This window comes from Bos javanicus, chromosome 7, assembly GCF_032452875.1.
Source record: "Bos javanicus breed banteng chromosome 7, ARS-OSU_banteng_1.0, whole genome shotgun sequence".
In the NCBI taxonomy this organism is placed as follows: Eukaryota; Metazoa; Chordata; class Mammalia; order Artiodactyla; family Bovidae; genus Bos; species Bos javanicus.
In genome coordinates this window covers 3,447,301-3,464,161 of record NC_083874.1, presented here as the reverse complement: position 1 = coordinate 3,464,161, position 16,861 = coordinate 3,447,301, and the positions used below count along the sequence as shown (strand labels likewise).

General features: G+C 41.9%; 1 protein-coding gene across 3 annotated transcripts in view; it reads left to right on the top strand.

Annotated features, from left to right (window-relative positions):
• Positions 1–16,861, top strand: part of SNAP47 (synaptosome associated protein 47) — a 66,757-nt gene that overhangs the window by 29,535 nt on the left and 20,361 nt on the right. For 2 of the 3 annotated variants that reach the window (XR_009737306.1, XM_061421409.1), the window contains exon 3: positions 11,305–11,795. Coding sequence is in view for 2 of the 3 variants with exons in the window: in XM_061421409.1 (XP_061277393.1) it covers positions 11,305–11,795 (491 nt within the window). In the remaining variant the exon portion in view is untranslated. The remainder of the gene's footprint in view (positions 1–11,304; positions 11,796–16,861) is intronic. The other variant, XM_061421410.1, reaches the window with a different exon arrangement.

Below are 16,861 nucleotides of genomic sequence, written 5' to 3'. Positions count from 1 at the left end.
CAAAGTGGTTTGGCTGGAGGTTCAGGGATGGGAAGAAACATGATTGGAAACTTGATGACGAGCAGGTCTGGGGTAGAATTGAATGAATAGTCTTTCTGAATGGGCAGAAAGGTGAAGATATGTCCCACGTGAGGGGTCACCAAAGCGTCTCCTCAGCAGAAGAGAATTATAGTAACCAAACGAATAGGAAGACCCATTCTCTGGACACCAGTCAGCCTGTTTCTCCAGTCCATCCTGTTATTGCCCAGTGGGCCCATGAGCACAACGGCAACAGGGTGGAGGAGGCTGTGTTTGGGCACTGAAGCACGAACTCCACTTATCAAGGCCAGCTTGGCGATTGCCACTGCCCTGCAGTCCCGTGGCAGCAGCGGTCAGCACTGAGTCTCCACTGTGGCATCTTTCTCCAGGGTGTTCAGTCAGCTGCTTGGTGGGTTGGTTACAGTGCATGTTACTTACTGTGAATTCTTTGTAGATGGCGAGTCACTCTTGCTGCTTTAAATTTTTGTTTCTGTCTTTGAAGTTTCAGCAATTTGATCATAATGTGTTTCTTTTTTATTCTCCATGGAGTTTGTTGAGCTTCTTGGATGTGTCTATTCATGGTTTTCACCAGATTTGAGAGGTTTCAAATCAAATATATTTTCTGCCTCTTTTGTGTCCATCTGGAATTCCTGTAATACATGTGTTGATCTGCTTGATGGTGTCCCATAGTTTCTTTAGGTTCTGTTCATTTTTCTTCTGGAGAAGGCGGTGGCACCCCACTCCAGTACTCTTGCCTGGAAAATAACATGGACAGAGGAGCCTGGTACGCTGCAGTCCGTGGGGTTGCTAAGAGTTGGACACGACTGAGCGACTTCACTTTCACTTTTCACTTTCATGCATTGGAGAAGGAAATGGCAACCCACTCCAGTGTTCTTGCCTGGAGAATCCCAGGGACGGGGAGCCTGGTGGGCTGCCGTCTATGGGGTCACACAGAGTCGCACACGACTGAAGTGACTTAGCAGCAGCAGCAGCAGCATTTTTCTTCTTTTTTCTTTCTGCTCCTCAGACTAGAAAATTTCAAATGTTTGACCTTCAAATTTGCTTATCCTTTATTCTCCCTGCTCAGATCTGCTTTTGACTTCCTGTAGTGAGTTTTTTATTTCAGTTACTGTTACTTTTCAGCTCTAAAATTTGTTTGGTTTCTTTTCATAATTTCTAACTTTTTATTGAGATTCTTTGCTTATATATTGTTATTCTGATTTTTTTCAGTTCTTTGTCCATAATTTCCTTTAGCTCTTTGAACATATTTAAGACAGTTGGTCTAATGTCTTTGACTGATAATTCAAATGTCTGGGCTTTCTTTATTTTCTGTGAATGGGGCATATTTTCCTCTTTCTTTGTATATTTGTAATTTTGTCTTCAGAACTACATATTTTGAAGATTATGTTTTCAGAACTCTGTTATGGACTGAATGTATGTGTCCCTGAAATTCATGTATTAAGTCTAAACCACCAGTGTGATGGTGTTAGGAGGTGGGGCCTTTGGAAGGTAAAGTTTAGATGAGGTCATGAGGGTGTAGCCTCCATGATGGGATTAGTGTCTTTACAGAGAAGGAAGAAGCTGGAGAGAAAGTGACTGAAAGCCAGGGAAAGAGCTCTGAGCAAAAACCACATCTGTTGTAATGCTGATCTTGGACTTTTTAGCCTCCAAAACTGTAAGAAATAAATATTTGTTGCTTAAGCTACCAGTCTGTTGCAGCCCAAGCTGAATGATAACACTCTGGAAATCTAATTCTCCTGTACCTCAGGGGTTGGTGGTTTTTGCTTGTTGAGGGTTGGAACTGACTTTTTGTGACTACTCCAGACTATTTTTGCAACGCGTGTATTCCTTGTTAAGTGTGGCCACTGAAGCTCCCAAGAAAGAAAAAATAAATAGATCTTGTTTCTTTAAATTCCCTCCTGACTGGGGAGCACTCCAGCCCATGGTGGTAGAGAACTCTGTGCCAGCCTCTCAGCAATCGAAAGCCCCAGTCAAAACTCAACAGTCTCAGTTTTTGGAGGAAAGGTCAATGTTGCCCACCCTGGCTCCAACAGGCCACACTAGGAATACTTGCTGCTGTTCCACAGCTGTGAGCTATGGTTTTGTGGGGTGGGGGATGGTAGCTGCTACTGCTTGAAAGCAGAAGTTGCTTGAAATTCACTGTCTCTGTATCAACTTCCTCTGGATGCTGCAAATGTTCTCCTTGACCAGAGTTCCACGGTAGTTGCTTCAGACAGTTCTGCCAGTTTATTTGTTTTGCTGGAGGGACAGATTTCTGCAGCTTCCTATTCCACCATCTTCCCTGTACTCACTGTCTATATGGCTTTTATGAATAGATGATGCCCTTCATGTGACCATTTCATTCTAGAGCAAATTTCATTGTTTTTCTGTATTTAGCAGTTTTCAAAGTAATGATTTTGTTCTTTATCATCATTAAAAAATGTTGTTATAATTTTTAACATCCTTTTGAATTCCTGGATCTAAAAGTATTTGATGAGTTTCAATCCATTGCAATTAGTATACTACTGAACGTTAAGCTGTTCCATCTTTAAGCATGTTGTGACATTTTTAATCCAATTATTTAGCAGGGAGTAATATCTAGGATTGTAAACCTTAAATTATATAACCTCAGGTATTCAGGGACAGCCCCTGTCACCTTTTATTACCTTTTAAATATGACTGTTGGGTGAATGGTCTGCAGACAAATTCCAGGTAAAGCCCACACTATAGAGCAGAAGCAAGGCGAGGCACAGAAGCTCAGAGTCACTGGAGAAAGTCTCATCAGTGCAGTTGGTGTCCAGAGGCTTTATTTACAGCTGCCTCTTGGGAGGGAGTTAAGAGTCCTGGTTCCCTAATACTCATTTAACAGCCATGCCATTCTTCAATCAGATCTTTACCACTTCCTCACATTCTGTGGTAAAATAAGGATTACATAATGAATTTTTAGAATTCATTATGTTTTCATTGGGTTCTATGAGTAAGTAGCATTGTCTCAGTCTTCATATATTGGAATATGCCTTTATTTTACTGACACTCTGAATGGTAATTTGGCTTTTCTCAGTTAAGCCAAATTCAGCTCAACATTTTGAAGATGTTTTCCATTGTCCTCTTTGCATATGTTATTGCTAGAGAGAATTTATTGTTCCTTTGTGGCTAATGTTTTTTTCTGCCTATTCTAAATGTTCTAATGTTTTACTGCTGTTTGTCTATTGTAGATGTTTTAGAACAGCTTTCTAACTTACATACCATAAAATTCACTCATTTTATGTGAACAATTCAGTGATTTTTAGGTACTTTACAGAGTTAAGTGAATGTAACTAGAGTCCAATTTTAGGACACTTCTGTCACCCTCAAAAGTTGCCTCAAGCCCAGTTGCTGTCACTCTTTGTTCTTAGCATAGCCTGGGTCACCACTAATCTGCTCTCGTTGTGTGTCGTATGGGTTTGTCTTTCTGCAGAGTTAATATATGCCTGGCTCCTTTCAGCTAGCATTATGGTTTTTGAGATTCATTCACGTAGTAGGATGTACTTTATTACTGTGTATTTCTGAGTAACACTCTGTTCTGTAGATCTGTCACATTTTGTTTACCCATTGACTAGTTTTTAGTCTTTTGCGGGGGAGGGCACCACATGGTTTGTGGAATCTCAAGTCCCCAGGCTGAACCTGGCCACGGCAGTGAAAGCACCGAATCCTAACCACTAGACTACCATGGGACTCCCTACCCAATGGTACACGTGTTGTTTCTACTTTGTGGTTATTATTAATAATGCTGCTATGGATACTCATGTACAAGTGTTTGTATAGGTACATATTTTCATTTCCTCTGGGAGGGAAGTTGCTGGGTCTTTGTTTAACATTTTTAGAAGCTGAGAAATTGTTTTTCAAAAGAGTTGCACCATTTTGCATTCCTGCCAGTAATGTATGAGAGTTCTGTTTTCTCCACATCCTCACTAATACTTGCTATTGCCTTTTTTAAAAATGATAGCCATCCTAGTGGGTGTGAAGTGGTATCTCATTGTGGTATCCATTTTCATTTCCTCACAGTAGTGAACATCTTTTCATGTGCTTTTTGTTCATATGTATATATTATTTTCAAGTCCTTTGATCATTTATTATTGTTATTCTAGAGTTATAAGAATTGTTTATATATTCTGCATATAAGTCCCTTTATCAGACATACGACTTACAGATATCTTCTCCTATTCTGTGGATTGTCATTTCCCTTTCTTAATTGTTTTTTTGAAATATGAAAATTTTTAATTTTGATGAAGTGTGATGTATCTATTTTTCCCTTAATATTGTTTCACTTTTGATGTCATATCTAAGAATCTCTTGTCTAATCCCAGGTTGCAAAGATTTACTCTTGTACTTTCTTCTAAGAGTTTTTCTAGTTTTAGCTCTTATATATGATTAAATTTGAGTTCATTTTTGAAAAAGGCATAAGAATGGGACCAGTTTGTTTTATGGATATCCAGTTGTATCAGCAATGTTTGTTGAAAAGATATGTTTCCCCATTGAATTGTCTTGTCACCCTTGTTGATAATCAATTGCCCATAAATGTCAAGGTTTGTTTCTGAACTCTGAATTATTATGTTATTATTGAATTATGAAAATTACTATATTTCATTCATATACATAACTTTATACCAGCACTACACCATCTTCATTTCTATAGCTTTGTAGTAAGTTTTGCAGTCAGGTAATAGGAATCTAACTTTGTTCTTCTATTTCAAGATTGTTGGCTGTTCTGGGTCCCTTGCATTTTCATGTGAATTTTAGGATCAGCTAGCCAGTTGCTACACAAAAGCCAGTTGGGCTTTTGATAGAAATTGGGCTGAATGTGTCATTTTGGGAGAGTTTTGCCATCTTAACAATGTAATAATTGATGAATATAAAATTACTTACACTGAAATCAAAGAGGACACTAATAGATGGAGAAGTATACTGTGTTCATGGATCGGAAGAATCAGTATAGTGAAAATGAGTATACCACCCAAAGTAATCTATAGATTCAATGCAATCCCTATCAAGCTACCAACGGTATTTTTCACAGAGCTAGAACAAATAATTTCACAATTTGTATGGAAATATAAAAAACCTCGAATAGCCAAAGCAATCTTGAGAAAGAAGAATGGAACTGGAGGGATCAACCTGCCTGACTTCAGGCTTTACTACAAAGCCACAGTCATCAAGACAGTATGGTACTGGCACAAAGACAGAAATATAGATCATTGGAACAAAATAGAAAGCCCAGAGATAAATCCACACACCTGTGGACACCTTATCTTTGACAAAGGAGGCAAGACTATACAATGGAGAAAAGACAATCTCTTTAATAAGTGGTGCTGGGAAAACTGGTCAACCACTTGTAAAAGAATGAAACTAGAACACTTTCTAACACCATACACCAAAATAAATTCAAAATGGGTTAAAGATCTAAACGTAAGACCAGAAACTATAAAACTCCTAGAGGAGAACATAGGCAAAACACTCTCTGACGTAAATCACAGCAGGATCCTCTATGACCCACCTCCCAGAATATTGGAAATAAAAGCAAAAATAAACAAATGGGACCTAATTAAACTTAAAAGCTTCTGCACAACAAAGGAAACTATAGCAAGGTGAAAAGATAGCCTTCAGAATGGGAGAAAATAATAGCAAATGAAGCAACTGACAAAAAATTAATCTCAAAAATATACAAGCAACTCCTGCAGCTCAATTCCAGAAAAATAAACGACCCAATCAAAAAATGGGCCAAAGAACTAAACAGACATTTCTTCAAAGAAGACATACAGATGGCTAACAAACACATGAAAAGATGCTCAACATTACTCCTTATCAGAGAAATGCAAATCAAAACCACAATGAGGTACCATTTCATGCCAATCAGAATGGCTGCTATCCAAAAGTCTACAAACAATAACAGCTGGAGAGGGTGTGGAGAAAAGGGAGCCCTCTTACACTGTTGGTGGGAATGCAAACTAGTACAGCCATTATGGAGAACAGTGTGGAGATTCCTTAAAAAACTGGAAGTAGAACTGCCATATGATCCAGCAGTCCCACTACTGGGCATACACACCGAGGAAACCAGAATTGAAAGAGACACGTGTACCCCAATGTTCATCGCAACACTGTTTACAATATGCAGGGTATGGAAGCAACCTAGATGTCCATCAGCAGACGAACAGATAAGAAAGCTGTGGTACAGATACACAATGGAGTATTACTCAGCCATTAAAAAGAATACATTTGAATCAATTCTAATGAGGTGGATGAAACTGGAGCCTATTATACAGAGTGAAGTAAGTCAGGAAGAAAAACACCAATACAGTATACTAACGTATATATATGGGATTTAGAAAGATGGTAACGATAACCCTGTATGCGAGACAGCAAAAGAGACATAGATGTACAGAACAGTCTTTTGGACTCTGTGGGGGAGGGCGAGGGTGGGATGATTTGGGAGAATGGCATTGAAACATGTATCATATGTGAAACGAATTGCCAGTCCAGGTTCGATGCAGGATACAGGATCCTCGGGGCTGGTGCACTGGGATGACCCAGAGGGATGGTATGGGGAGGGAGGTGGGAGGGGGGTTCAGGATGGGGAACACGTGTATACCTGTGGCGGATTCATGTTGATGTATGACAAAACCAATACAATATTGTAAAGTAATTAGCCTCCAATTTAAATAAAATTTTATTAAAAAATAAAAATAAAATTACTTAAGCCTATTTTACTTTTTAGGTTGTTTGCTCCCTCTCATTCAATTTTTTTCTTTATTATTTCTTGCTAGGGGTTTAATTTTTAAAATTACTTCAGAGATAATGTTTTATAATTTCTCTGTGTTCCTTTTCATTGTTTCCTACTTTTCCTTCTACTTTCTTTGTGTATAATTTATAGCTTTTTGAGGTAGAGGCTTAGACCACTGATTTTAAACCTTCCTAAGAAGTTTTCATGATCTCCTCAAAATTCAGGCTTAAATTGAAGAAAATAGGGAAGAACCACTAGGCCATTCAGGCCTGGCCTAAATCAAATCCTTATGATTATACAGTGGAGGTGAAGAATAGATTCAAGAGTTAGATATGGTAGACAGAGTGCCTGAAGAACTATGGGTGGAGGTTCCTAGTATTGTACAGGATGTGTTGATCAAAACCATCCCAATGAAAAAGAAATGCACGAAGGCAAAGTGGTGGTCTGAGGAGGCTTTACAAATAGCTGAGAAAAGAAGAGAGGTGAAAGGCAAGGGAGAAAGGGAATGATATATCCAACTGAATGCAGAGTTCCAGAGAATATGGAGATATGAGAAAGCCTTCTTAAGTAAACAATGCAAAGAAATAAAGGAAAACAATAGAACGGGAAAGACTAGAGATCTCTTCCAAAAAATTGGAGATATCAGGGAACATTTTATGCAGAGATGGGTAGGCATGATAAAGGACAGAAACATCGAAGACCTAACAAAAACAGAGGAGATTAAAAAGAAGTGGCAAGAATACACAGAAGAATTATACAAAATACATCTTGATGACCTGGATAACCATGGTGTGATCACTCATCTAGAGCCAGATGTCCTGGAGTGTAAAGTTCAGTGGAGCTTAGGAGGCATCACTATGAACAAAGCTAATGGAAGTTGTGACATTCCAACTGAATTATTTAAAAAACTAAAAGATAGTGCTGTTGAAGTGCTGCACTCAATATGTCAGCAAATTTGGAAAACTCAGCAATGGCCACAGGACTAGAAAAGGTTAGTTTTCATTCAAGTCCCAAAAAAGGGCAATGCCAAAGAATGAACCAGACAGTTGTGCTCATTTCACATGCTAGCAAGGTCATGTTCAAAATCCTTCAAGCTAGCCTTCAACAGTATATCAACTGGGAACTTCCAGATGTATAAGCTGGATATAGAAAAGGCAGAGGAACCAGAGATCAAATTGCCAACATTTTTTGGATCATAGAGAAAGCAAGGGAATTCCAGGAAAACTTCTGCTTCTGCTTCATTGATGATGCTAAAGCCTTTGATTGTATGGATGACAACAAAATGTGGAAAACTCTTAAAGAGATGAGAATACCAGGCCACCTGACCTGTTTCCTGAGAAACCTATATGCAGATCAAAAAGCTATAGTCAGAACTGGACATGGATCAACAGACTGGTTCAAAATTGGGAGAGGAGTATGTCAAGGCTGTATATTGTCACCCTGCTTATTTAACTTAGATGCAGAGTATGTCGTGCAAAATGCCAGGCTGGGATGAATCACAAGCTGGAACCAAGATGGCTGAGAGAATTAGCAACAACCCCAAATAGGCAGATGATACCACTCTAATGGCAGAAAGTGAAGAGGACCTAAAGAGCCGCTTGATGAGGATGAAAGAGGAGAGTTTCAAGCTGGCTTAAAACTCAGCATTCAGAAAACTAAGATAATGGCGTCTGATCCCATCACTTCATGGCAAATAGAAGGGGAAAAAGTGGAAACGGTGACAGATTTTCTTTTCCTGGGCTCCAAAATCACTGTGGACCATGAATGCAGCCATGAAATTAAGATGCTGACAAACCTAGAGAGTGAAAAGCAGAGACATTGCTTTGCCAACAAAGGTCTGTATAGTCAAAGCTGTGGTTTTTCCAGTAGACATCCCTGGATGTGAGAGTTGGATCATAAAAAGGCTGAGCATCGAAGAACTGATCGTTTTTAATTGTGGTGCTGGAGAAGACTCTTGTGAGTCCCTTGAACTGCAAGGAGATTGAGTAGTCAATCCTAAAGGAAATCAACTCTGAATATTCATCGGAAGGACTGATGCTGAAGCTGAAGCTCCGATATTTTGGCCACCTGATGGGAAGAGTTGACTCATTAGAAAAGACCCTAATGCTCAGAAAGATTGAGGTCAGGAGGAGAAGGGGGCAGCAGAGGAAGAGATGGTTGGATAACATCACCAACTCAATGAACATGACTTTGAGTAAACTCCAGGTGATAGTGAAGGACAGAGAAGCCTGGGGGTGTGATGTAGTCCATAGGGTCTCAAAAAGCCGGATGTGACTGAGCAACTGAATTACAACAAGAGGTTTTCAAATATACGCATTGAGAAAGATGAACTTCCCTCTCATGACTGCTCTGTTTACATTCCACTATATTTTTGTATATCATGTTTTTAGTTTCATTCACTTCAAATATTTTATAGTTTCCTAGTAGGTGGTGTCTGGTCCCAGTACAGTTGACTTTGGGGCCTACCAGCCTTGGACTGCTGTCTGCAAGAGCTAGCAAGTCCCAGTACTTGCTAGTGTGTGAAGCAAGGACTCCTAGGGCTGGTGCCTGCCTGATTATGAGTGGAACCTGTTCCCAGTGTAGTTGCCTGTAGGGCCTGGGGTCCCAGAGCTGATTCTTACCCGTTGATGGGTGGTGCCAGATTCTTGTGTGGCTGGCTACAGCTCTGTTGGTCCAGGACTGGGGTCTCTGCCTGCCGTTGTCAGGGTCATGGCTGTGCAGTGTGGGAGGTCCCAGGACTCTTGGCCACCTGCTGGTGGGTGGAGCCATGTTCCAGTGCCGATAGTCTAGACTCCAAACAAGTACATCCACTGGTGCGCTTGCCAGCTTCAGTATCCTCATGATAGAACCTAAACGGCTCCTACAAACGGCTGCCACCAGCATCTGTGTCCCTAGAAGTTCTGGTGCCTTCCTACCTCCCTGGCAGGCTTCTCCAAGTGTAATGGGCAGGTCTGATCTAGACTCTCTTTGAAATTACTCCATCTTTGCCGGGTCTCTGAGCATGTGATACTTTGTATCATTTAAAAGAAGCATTTCTCTTTTCCTAGAGCCCTCTAGCTCTCACACACAAGACTTGCTGACCTTCCAAGTCAGTTGTTATGGAGCTTATTGGGGTGGGGAGCCCAGTATGGACCCCTTACTTCTTGGGGAGAACCTCTGCAATTGTGATTGCCCACCCTTTTATATGTCACCTACCTGGGGATGTGGGTTTTAACTATACTGCAGCTCCACTGCTCCTACCCATCTCATTGTAGTTCCTTCTTGATATCCTCAGTTTGGGGAAATCTTTTCTGCTAGTCTCCAGGTCCTTCTCACTGATAGTTCCTCTGTAAGTAGTCATAATTTTGGTTTACCTGTGGGAGGAAGTGAAGGTGTTCATTCTGTGCCATCTTGACCACTCTGTTACATAACATTTTTGTTGTTATTGTTTATGTTCTGAATATACTTCAGAGTGCATCCAGCATTTGGAGGTATCAGTTGAGATGGTTGAATACTATTGTTCAAAATTTCTCTATTCTTACTAATTACCTTTGTCTTCTTGCTGTATCAGTTGTGGAGAGAAATTTGTTAAAACCTGCAACTTGTAGTTTTGTCCGTTTTTGCTGAATGAATTTTGAAGTTCTGTTTTTAGATGCATGCATGTTTACTGTCATTGTCTGTTTTTTTTAGATGGACCCTTTTATTATTATGCATTGTCCCTCTTTTCCCAGTAACATTTCTTGTCTTAAAGTTTATTTTGGCATGTTATTTTATTTTACTTTTCCAGTCCCTTTACTTTCAGTCTGTCGTGTGTCTTTATATTTCACATTGCTTCTTGTCAACAGGATATAACTGTTTTATTTGGACTAACCATGTGCCTTTTAGTTAGAGAATTTAGCCCACTTATATTTGGTACAATTACAAATAGGGTTGTGATAATTCTACTATCTCGTTGTTTGCTGTTTATTTGATTTGCTGTTTTGTTCCTTTGCTTTTCCTTTCTTGCTTCCGCTGTTTTCCTTTCTTACTTTTTAGATTTATCTCTTGATGTATTAGTGGTTAAATTAGAGCTGTGTTGTCCAATGTGATAGCCACTAACCACAGTAAAATTAAGTTTAAAATTCAGTTCATCATTGCTTTGGCTATATTTCAGGTGCCCAGTAGCCACGTGTCTCCATTACTGGATTAGGAAATACAGATTAGTGCAGAAAGTTCTATTAGATAGCTCTGTAAAGGTTATGATCAGGATTTATTTTGGTCAAAACTACCCCAGGTCAAGTGTGAAAAGAGCAGTATTCTAGTCAGAAAATGTTTTTGTTGTGTGTCTACTCCTGGTTATCTGTGTGTCTGTAGACAAATGTCCCACTGCTCTTAGCCTCAGTTTTTTTTAAAACACGAGGATAATAATTCCTGCTCTAGCTGCTTCTTGGAGTGCTTGTGGAAAAGAAAACTATAAAATGGTAACAGTCTTTATAAAGGTCAAAGCAATTTTCCAAAAAAAAAAAAAATTAACAACTGATTGTCTACTTTCTGTGTTTTGTTTGCTTTTTTAGGTTGCTGACTGAACTGGAGTCTCCTTCTTGGTGGCCCTTTAGCTCCAAGCTTTGGAAGACGCCATCGGAGACAAAGCCCAAGTGGGACGCCTCCATGGCTGATTCCAAAGCTTTTGGAAAAGAAGGGATAGTGATCCAAGTTCCTGCTATTATTTCCCAAAGAACAGAATCTCATGTTAAACCAGGAAGGCTCACGGTCCTTGTTTCTGGGTTGGAAATCTACAACTCAGATTCTTTGCTCATGCACAGATTTGAAAGAGAAGATGTGGATGACATCAAGGTCCACACACCTTATGAAATTAGCATCCGCCAGCGGTTCATTGGGAAGCCAGACATAAGTTATCGTTTGATATCTGCCAAGATGCCAGAGGTTATCCCCATTTTGGAAGTACAGTTCAGCAAGAAGATCGAGTTATTAGAAGTCGCCATGATGCTCGGAAGCACTAGAACCTCTTCTCTAGCAGAGAAGGGCTACTCAGTCTGGCATGCAGGTGAGTGATCATCAAAACAGTCTGTGCACAAAACCTGTAAAGTCACAGTCACACTCAGCACACCCATGGTGCACACTGACCATGATGCATCACATACAGCAACTGCTGGTTTCAGCTCACTAGCGACTGCCCATTTGCTTGTAAATAAAAATATTTTCAGACCATTTTTCTTAGTATTTACCCTCTGAATATCAGATCACTCGGTTTTATCATTTCCTTTAGAGCTGTGGTTTCCAAGTGGGTCAGAAAGGTTTTGGTGACACTTTCAGAAGAAGGAAAGCTCCCAAGTTAGGTGTTTTCACCCCTTTCCTCCACTTGATTTGAGAACCAACACTTCAGGGTCTTGCCTAGCTTCATCTCCACCTGCCCTGGTGTCTCCGCCCGGACCTGCATCAGTCTTGGTTTTCTTGGCACTTAGTCGAGGTCTTCCAAGCCCACCTTCCAGATGTACGTTTGGATGTCAGAATTTTTGATAACTATGCAGCATAGTTTTTGTGTGATTTTTAGCGTCTACAAAGATTGTGAAAACCTTTGCTTTTCTTGGCAGTGTGACTGCAGTATCCTCTTGCAGGTCTCTGTGGGGTGTGGAGGGTATAGCTGAGTCTGGCCCCTGGGTCCAGTGTGGGTGGCAGGACATGTGGATGTGAGGGTGTCAGTGGTATCTTGATGGTATTTTTATTTTTTTGATTGTGAGGTGAAATATCAGACACCTTGTAGTTGCTTTTTGGTCTCGCAGATTTTTCTGTGTGGGTTGGTCGTTCTGTTTGTTTTTGTTTTTCTACTAGGCTTTTTTTTTTTTTTCTCTCTGATACAATTATAGGGGTTCATTATTCATTCTAGATTGATTCCTCGTTGATTATTGATTGTTATTGTTGATTATTGATTATTATTCCTCGTTGATTTAGAAGTGACAAATACGTCTCCCAGACTGTCAGCCTCCGTTACAGAAACCTCTAATTTTGCCGTGGTCAGATCCACCACTTTTCCCCTTAAGTTTATTTTTGAGCCCTACTTAAGAAATCCCAAAGTCATAAAATATTCTTCTGTTTTCTAATACTAACATTACAGGTGACATTACTTCCTTGTTATAGTGATTTTTCTAATAAGTAATAATCTTTTCTTGTTAACTTCAGTTGTTAGAGTTTGTTTGTAAGAGCTATGTTTGTTACTATTCCAGTTCCTTTCATTTCCTTTTCCTCTTAAGTGACTGATTTCAGTATGTAATCTATTTACATAAAAGGGCCAAAAAGGGTAGATTGTACCAGCCAACATCAGATGCTGAGCAGAAGGACCCTTGAGGAAAGGCCGTCTGCAAGCTCAGCCTGGTTAGCTCCTCTGATAACCCACGTCTTTGAGTCCTCATCACTGCTCTTTTCCTCTGGGGGAGCCTCAGCAGTGAGAGGAGGAAGGAGGGCCTGGCTGGTGGGACCAGATGCAGAGCACTGTGGGCTACTGGTTTTAACAGTGCTGTTGAGGAATTCACCTATACCAGGTATGATGCCAGGTACCTGTAGTCCTGAAAACCATCCTTCTTCTCATGGAGCTCTAGCACATTCAATTCATGGGTCTTGTTAGGCATGGTGATTTCAGAGAGAACGTGGCACAGAGAGAACGTGGCACAAATGAGATGGCAGGTGGGATCATGTCTTGTGTGGCACAGAAAGTCATACTGTGCAAGTGAGACGAGTGCAAGCTTGCTGGGCCTTGCTGTCACGGAGGGCAGACCCCGAGGATGGGATGATAAGCTCTGAGTCTAAGCCTACAGGTGGCAGATGGGGCTAGAGAGCAGCAGGGAGTGAGCGCCAGGGACTCTGCAGCTGTGATCAGACTGCAGGAAGCTAAGCGACTGCAGATTTGCAAGGCCACCCATCTGGAAGGGGAAAATGGACCTCTTGCTCATAAACTGAGGCTGCTGAGCAGAGGCTGAATGTCTTTCTTCTTAGGGAAGCTGCGGATATTACACCTTTAAGTTTTTTCAGCTGATTGAACCAGGCCCACCAGATTGTCTAGGATAGAACCCCTCCCCTAAAGTTAACTGATTGAGAGCTTTCACCACATCTATAAACACCTTCCCAGCAACAGCTAGATTAGGGTTGGATTGAATAACTGGGGACTATGGCCTCACCCATCCCAGTAATGGGTTGTATATATATGGAATGAGCTGAGCCACATCCACCGTGACAGATTGGTTTTCATTTCAGTGCTAACTTTAGCTTCTGGGTGGGATCCCTGCAGTGTGTCTGGGTTTGCACTGAGCATGAAGTCTGCCATCCTCCCCTTGTGAAGCTGCCTTGCCCAGCAAGGCAGGTGTACTTTACAGCTGTGGATTTGGAGGAATGCAGGTGATGAGGAGTTACGTTTGGAAGAAGCCAGCATGCTGAGTTCAGTAAGCAAGAGGATATCTTATTTGCTTGGAACTTCACAGTGGTCCTGTCAAGCCCAGTAATGAGAACTTACTTCTCACTGTTAACCTTTCTTGTTGTTGCATCTGTCAGCACCTCTGTTTTTACTTTTCTGTGTGGGAAACAGCAGAAACAGTGGAGATGACTTTGACATCTCAGAAACCTCTCTCTCCTCAGTGAGCTATTTTAGTAAAATGTGTGGCCAGAAGGTGGCGATCTAGTAACAGTGGACCAATGTTTGTTAAGAACCAGAGTCCAGAAGAACTTTCCAGAGACTTTTGTTGTAATGTATAGTGTAGACAGATTGAGGGCCTAGGTGGCCAGGCTGGGAACTGGGGGAGGAGGAGAGTCTCCTGGGGTTCAAGGGCTGGAAATGGTGCAGGTGGGAAGATTCCACCTTAAGCAAGAGCAGTTGCAAATTGCTGTTTGCCTGCGCAGCATCTTTAGAATAATCTTTTAAGTTTTAGAACAGTTTCAGACTTGAGGGAGGGTTGTGAGGATAGCGCAGCGTGCCGGTGTCTCCTACACCCAGGTCCCCCGGTTCTTGTCGTCTTACGTTGGTATTGTTCATCGTCACAACTAATGAACCTGTCTGTGTTGATGCATCTGTACTCACTAAATTCCATGCTTTATCCAGATTTCCTTAAGTTTTACTGTTCCCGAATCCTATCCAGGGTCCCACATGATATTTTGGAGTCTCATCTTGGACTCCTCTAGACTATTGCAGATTCTCAGACTCCACTTGTTTTGATGATCTTGACAGTGGTCAGGTTTTGTAGCCTTTTCCCTAGCTGGACCTTGTCTCATGTTGTCTCATGATCCACTGGGGTGATGGGTTTGGGGAGGAAGACCACAGAGCTCTTATCATAAGAGCAAGGTCCGTGCATAGCATTTTTAAGGAGTTTTTTGGTACTGAGTTTTGTTTTTACTGTTTGCTAACTGTTGCCTTCTGAGAGGGGCCTTCTCTGACCATCTAATTTAAGAAGACTGGTTTCCCATTCACTGACCCTGTAGAAATCTTGCTTAGCACATGCATCTCTGTAAAATGGTAAGTAAACTTCTAGGGCATTGAAGTCTCTGCACAGGGCCATTAATGTAGGACCGTCTTTTGGAGCAGTGAGGTTCTGACCCTGGGACACGGCATCATACTTCCCACCAGCAGGGCTCCATGTGGCTGATGGGCCACGGCCGTCAGGCTGACCACCGAGAGACCCCCACGTGGCCACTAGAACACGAGTGCACTGACTTCAAACAGGCCCCACGTGGTTATTAGGACATGGTGACTCCTGACTGTCGACAGGCCCTCAGAGAGCTGCTTGACCCTCAACCCCTTGACCCCTTCGAGGACCCAGAGGTCCAAGCTGTGTACCATACAATTTTGTAAATTTGCAAAGTAAGTTTTTTAAAAATTGTAATTAGTTGAGACTACTGTCTCTCTCCATTTCAGCTTTCTCTCTCATATACCTCCTGTTACATTGAGGACATGGGGCATTTTGTGTGTGTTTCTGAAAGGGCTTCCCACTCCAGTTACATAAGCTGCTGGTTAGTGTAGGCATTTTCCTGTGTCATCAGTGGGGCATTTGGGGCCCAAGGACAGGGAGAAGGATTTGCTCATGACTAGACAGACTTGAAGCAGTTTTTCTGCTCACAGGGCAGGCCCTGGTGGTCTTTGCTCTGAACTTGCAGTGAGGCGACCAGTCTGTGTCTGGTGCACAGAGGTGACTTTTGCATCTGGTGCTGCCCCTGCCAGCTCGGTCCCTGCTCAGGGCTCCCCTTGATGCCTCCGTGTCCTTAGAGAGTGGGATCGTCGGTAAGTTCTCACGTAGCTTGAACAATTTGTGCTTATTTTGTTTAACTATTAATGCTGTTGACTTCTGACACAAAACCCATCTTATACAGCATCAAATTAATTTTTTTCAGAAGATATTTGGAAGTATTAAAGTAACTGAGTCAGCAACCCAGGTCTCAGCACACAGTTCTGAGGGTGGCTGAGTTTTGTACTAGGCGGGACCCTGGTGATGCCACAGCTCATTGTGCGAAACATCTCTGATTAGCATGTTCCAGGAAGAAAAGTCCTCAGTTGTGATTTTCTGGTTGTTCCATCCCATTTGTTAAAAATTCAAAAGTAGTGTGTTTCTGCCTGTCATGCAGCTGTAGCTGTTGGAATGGAAACCAGAGTGACAGTGAAGGAGCAGGGCACAAGTGCACGAGTGTGAATCAGACGTGGGCCTTACTCCCGGAGAAGCCAGCTGGGGGGAGCCCAGTTCCAACAGATGCCGAAAGAGACAAACAGCAGTGCAGCACCAAGCGAGTCCCTGTCCTGTGTAAACTGAATGGCACCAGGACAGATGCGGGGAGCTTGCTGTGATGAAAGGGCTGAGGAGAGAACACGTCTCCAGACTCGGGCTAGGGGACATCTGTCTGCATGACATGTGCAGTGGGGTGCATGGTGGGCAGGGCCAGTATGCTGGGGCAGGGTGCCAGGTGGCAGGAACAGGAGTCTGCAGGGTCAGGGAGCAGACTAGGGAGAAGGGTGTAGGCTGACCGAGGAGTTCGCTTTCACCCATTAGGCCAGAGAACCACTGTTCACATACACAAATGAAGTGCGCTTGGCCGTCGTGTTACCACTGATAATATTTTAAGGTCATGTGCGTTAGATAGCTT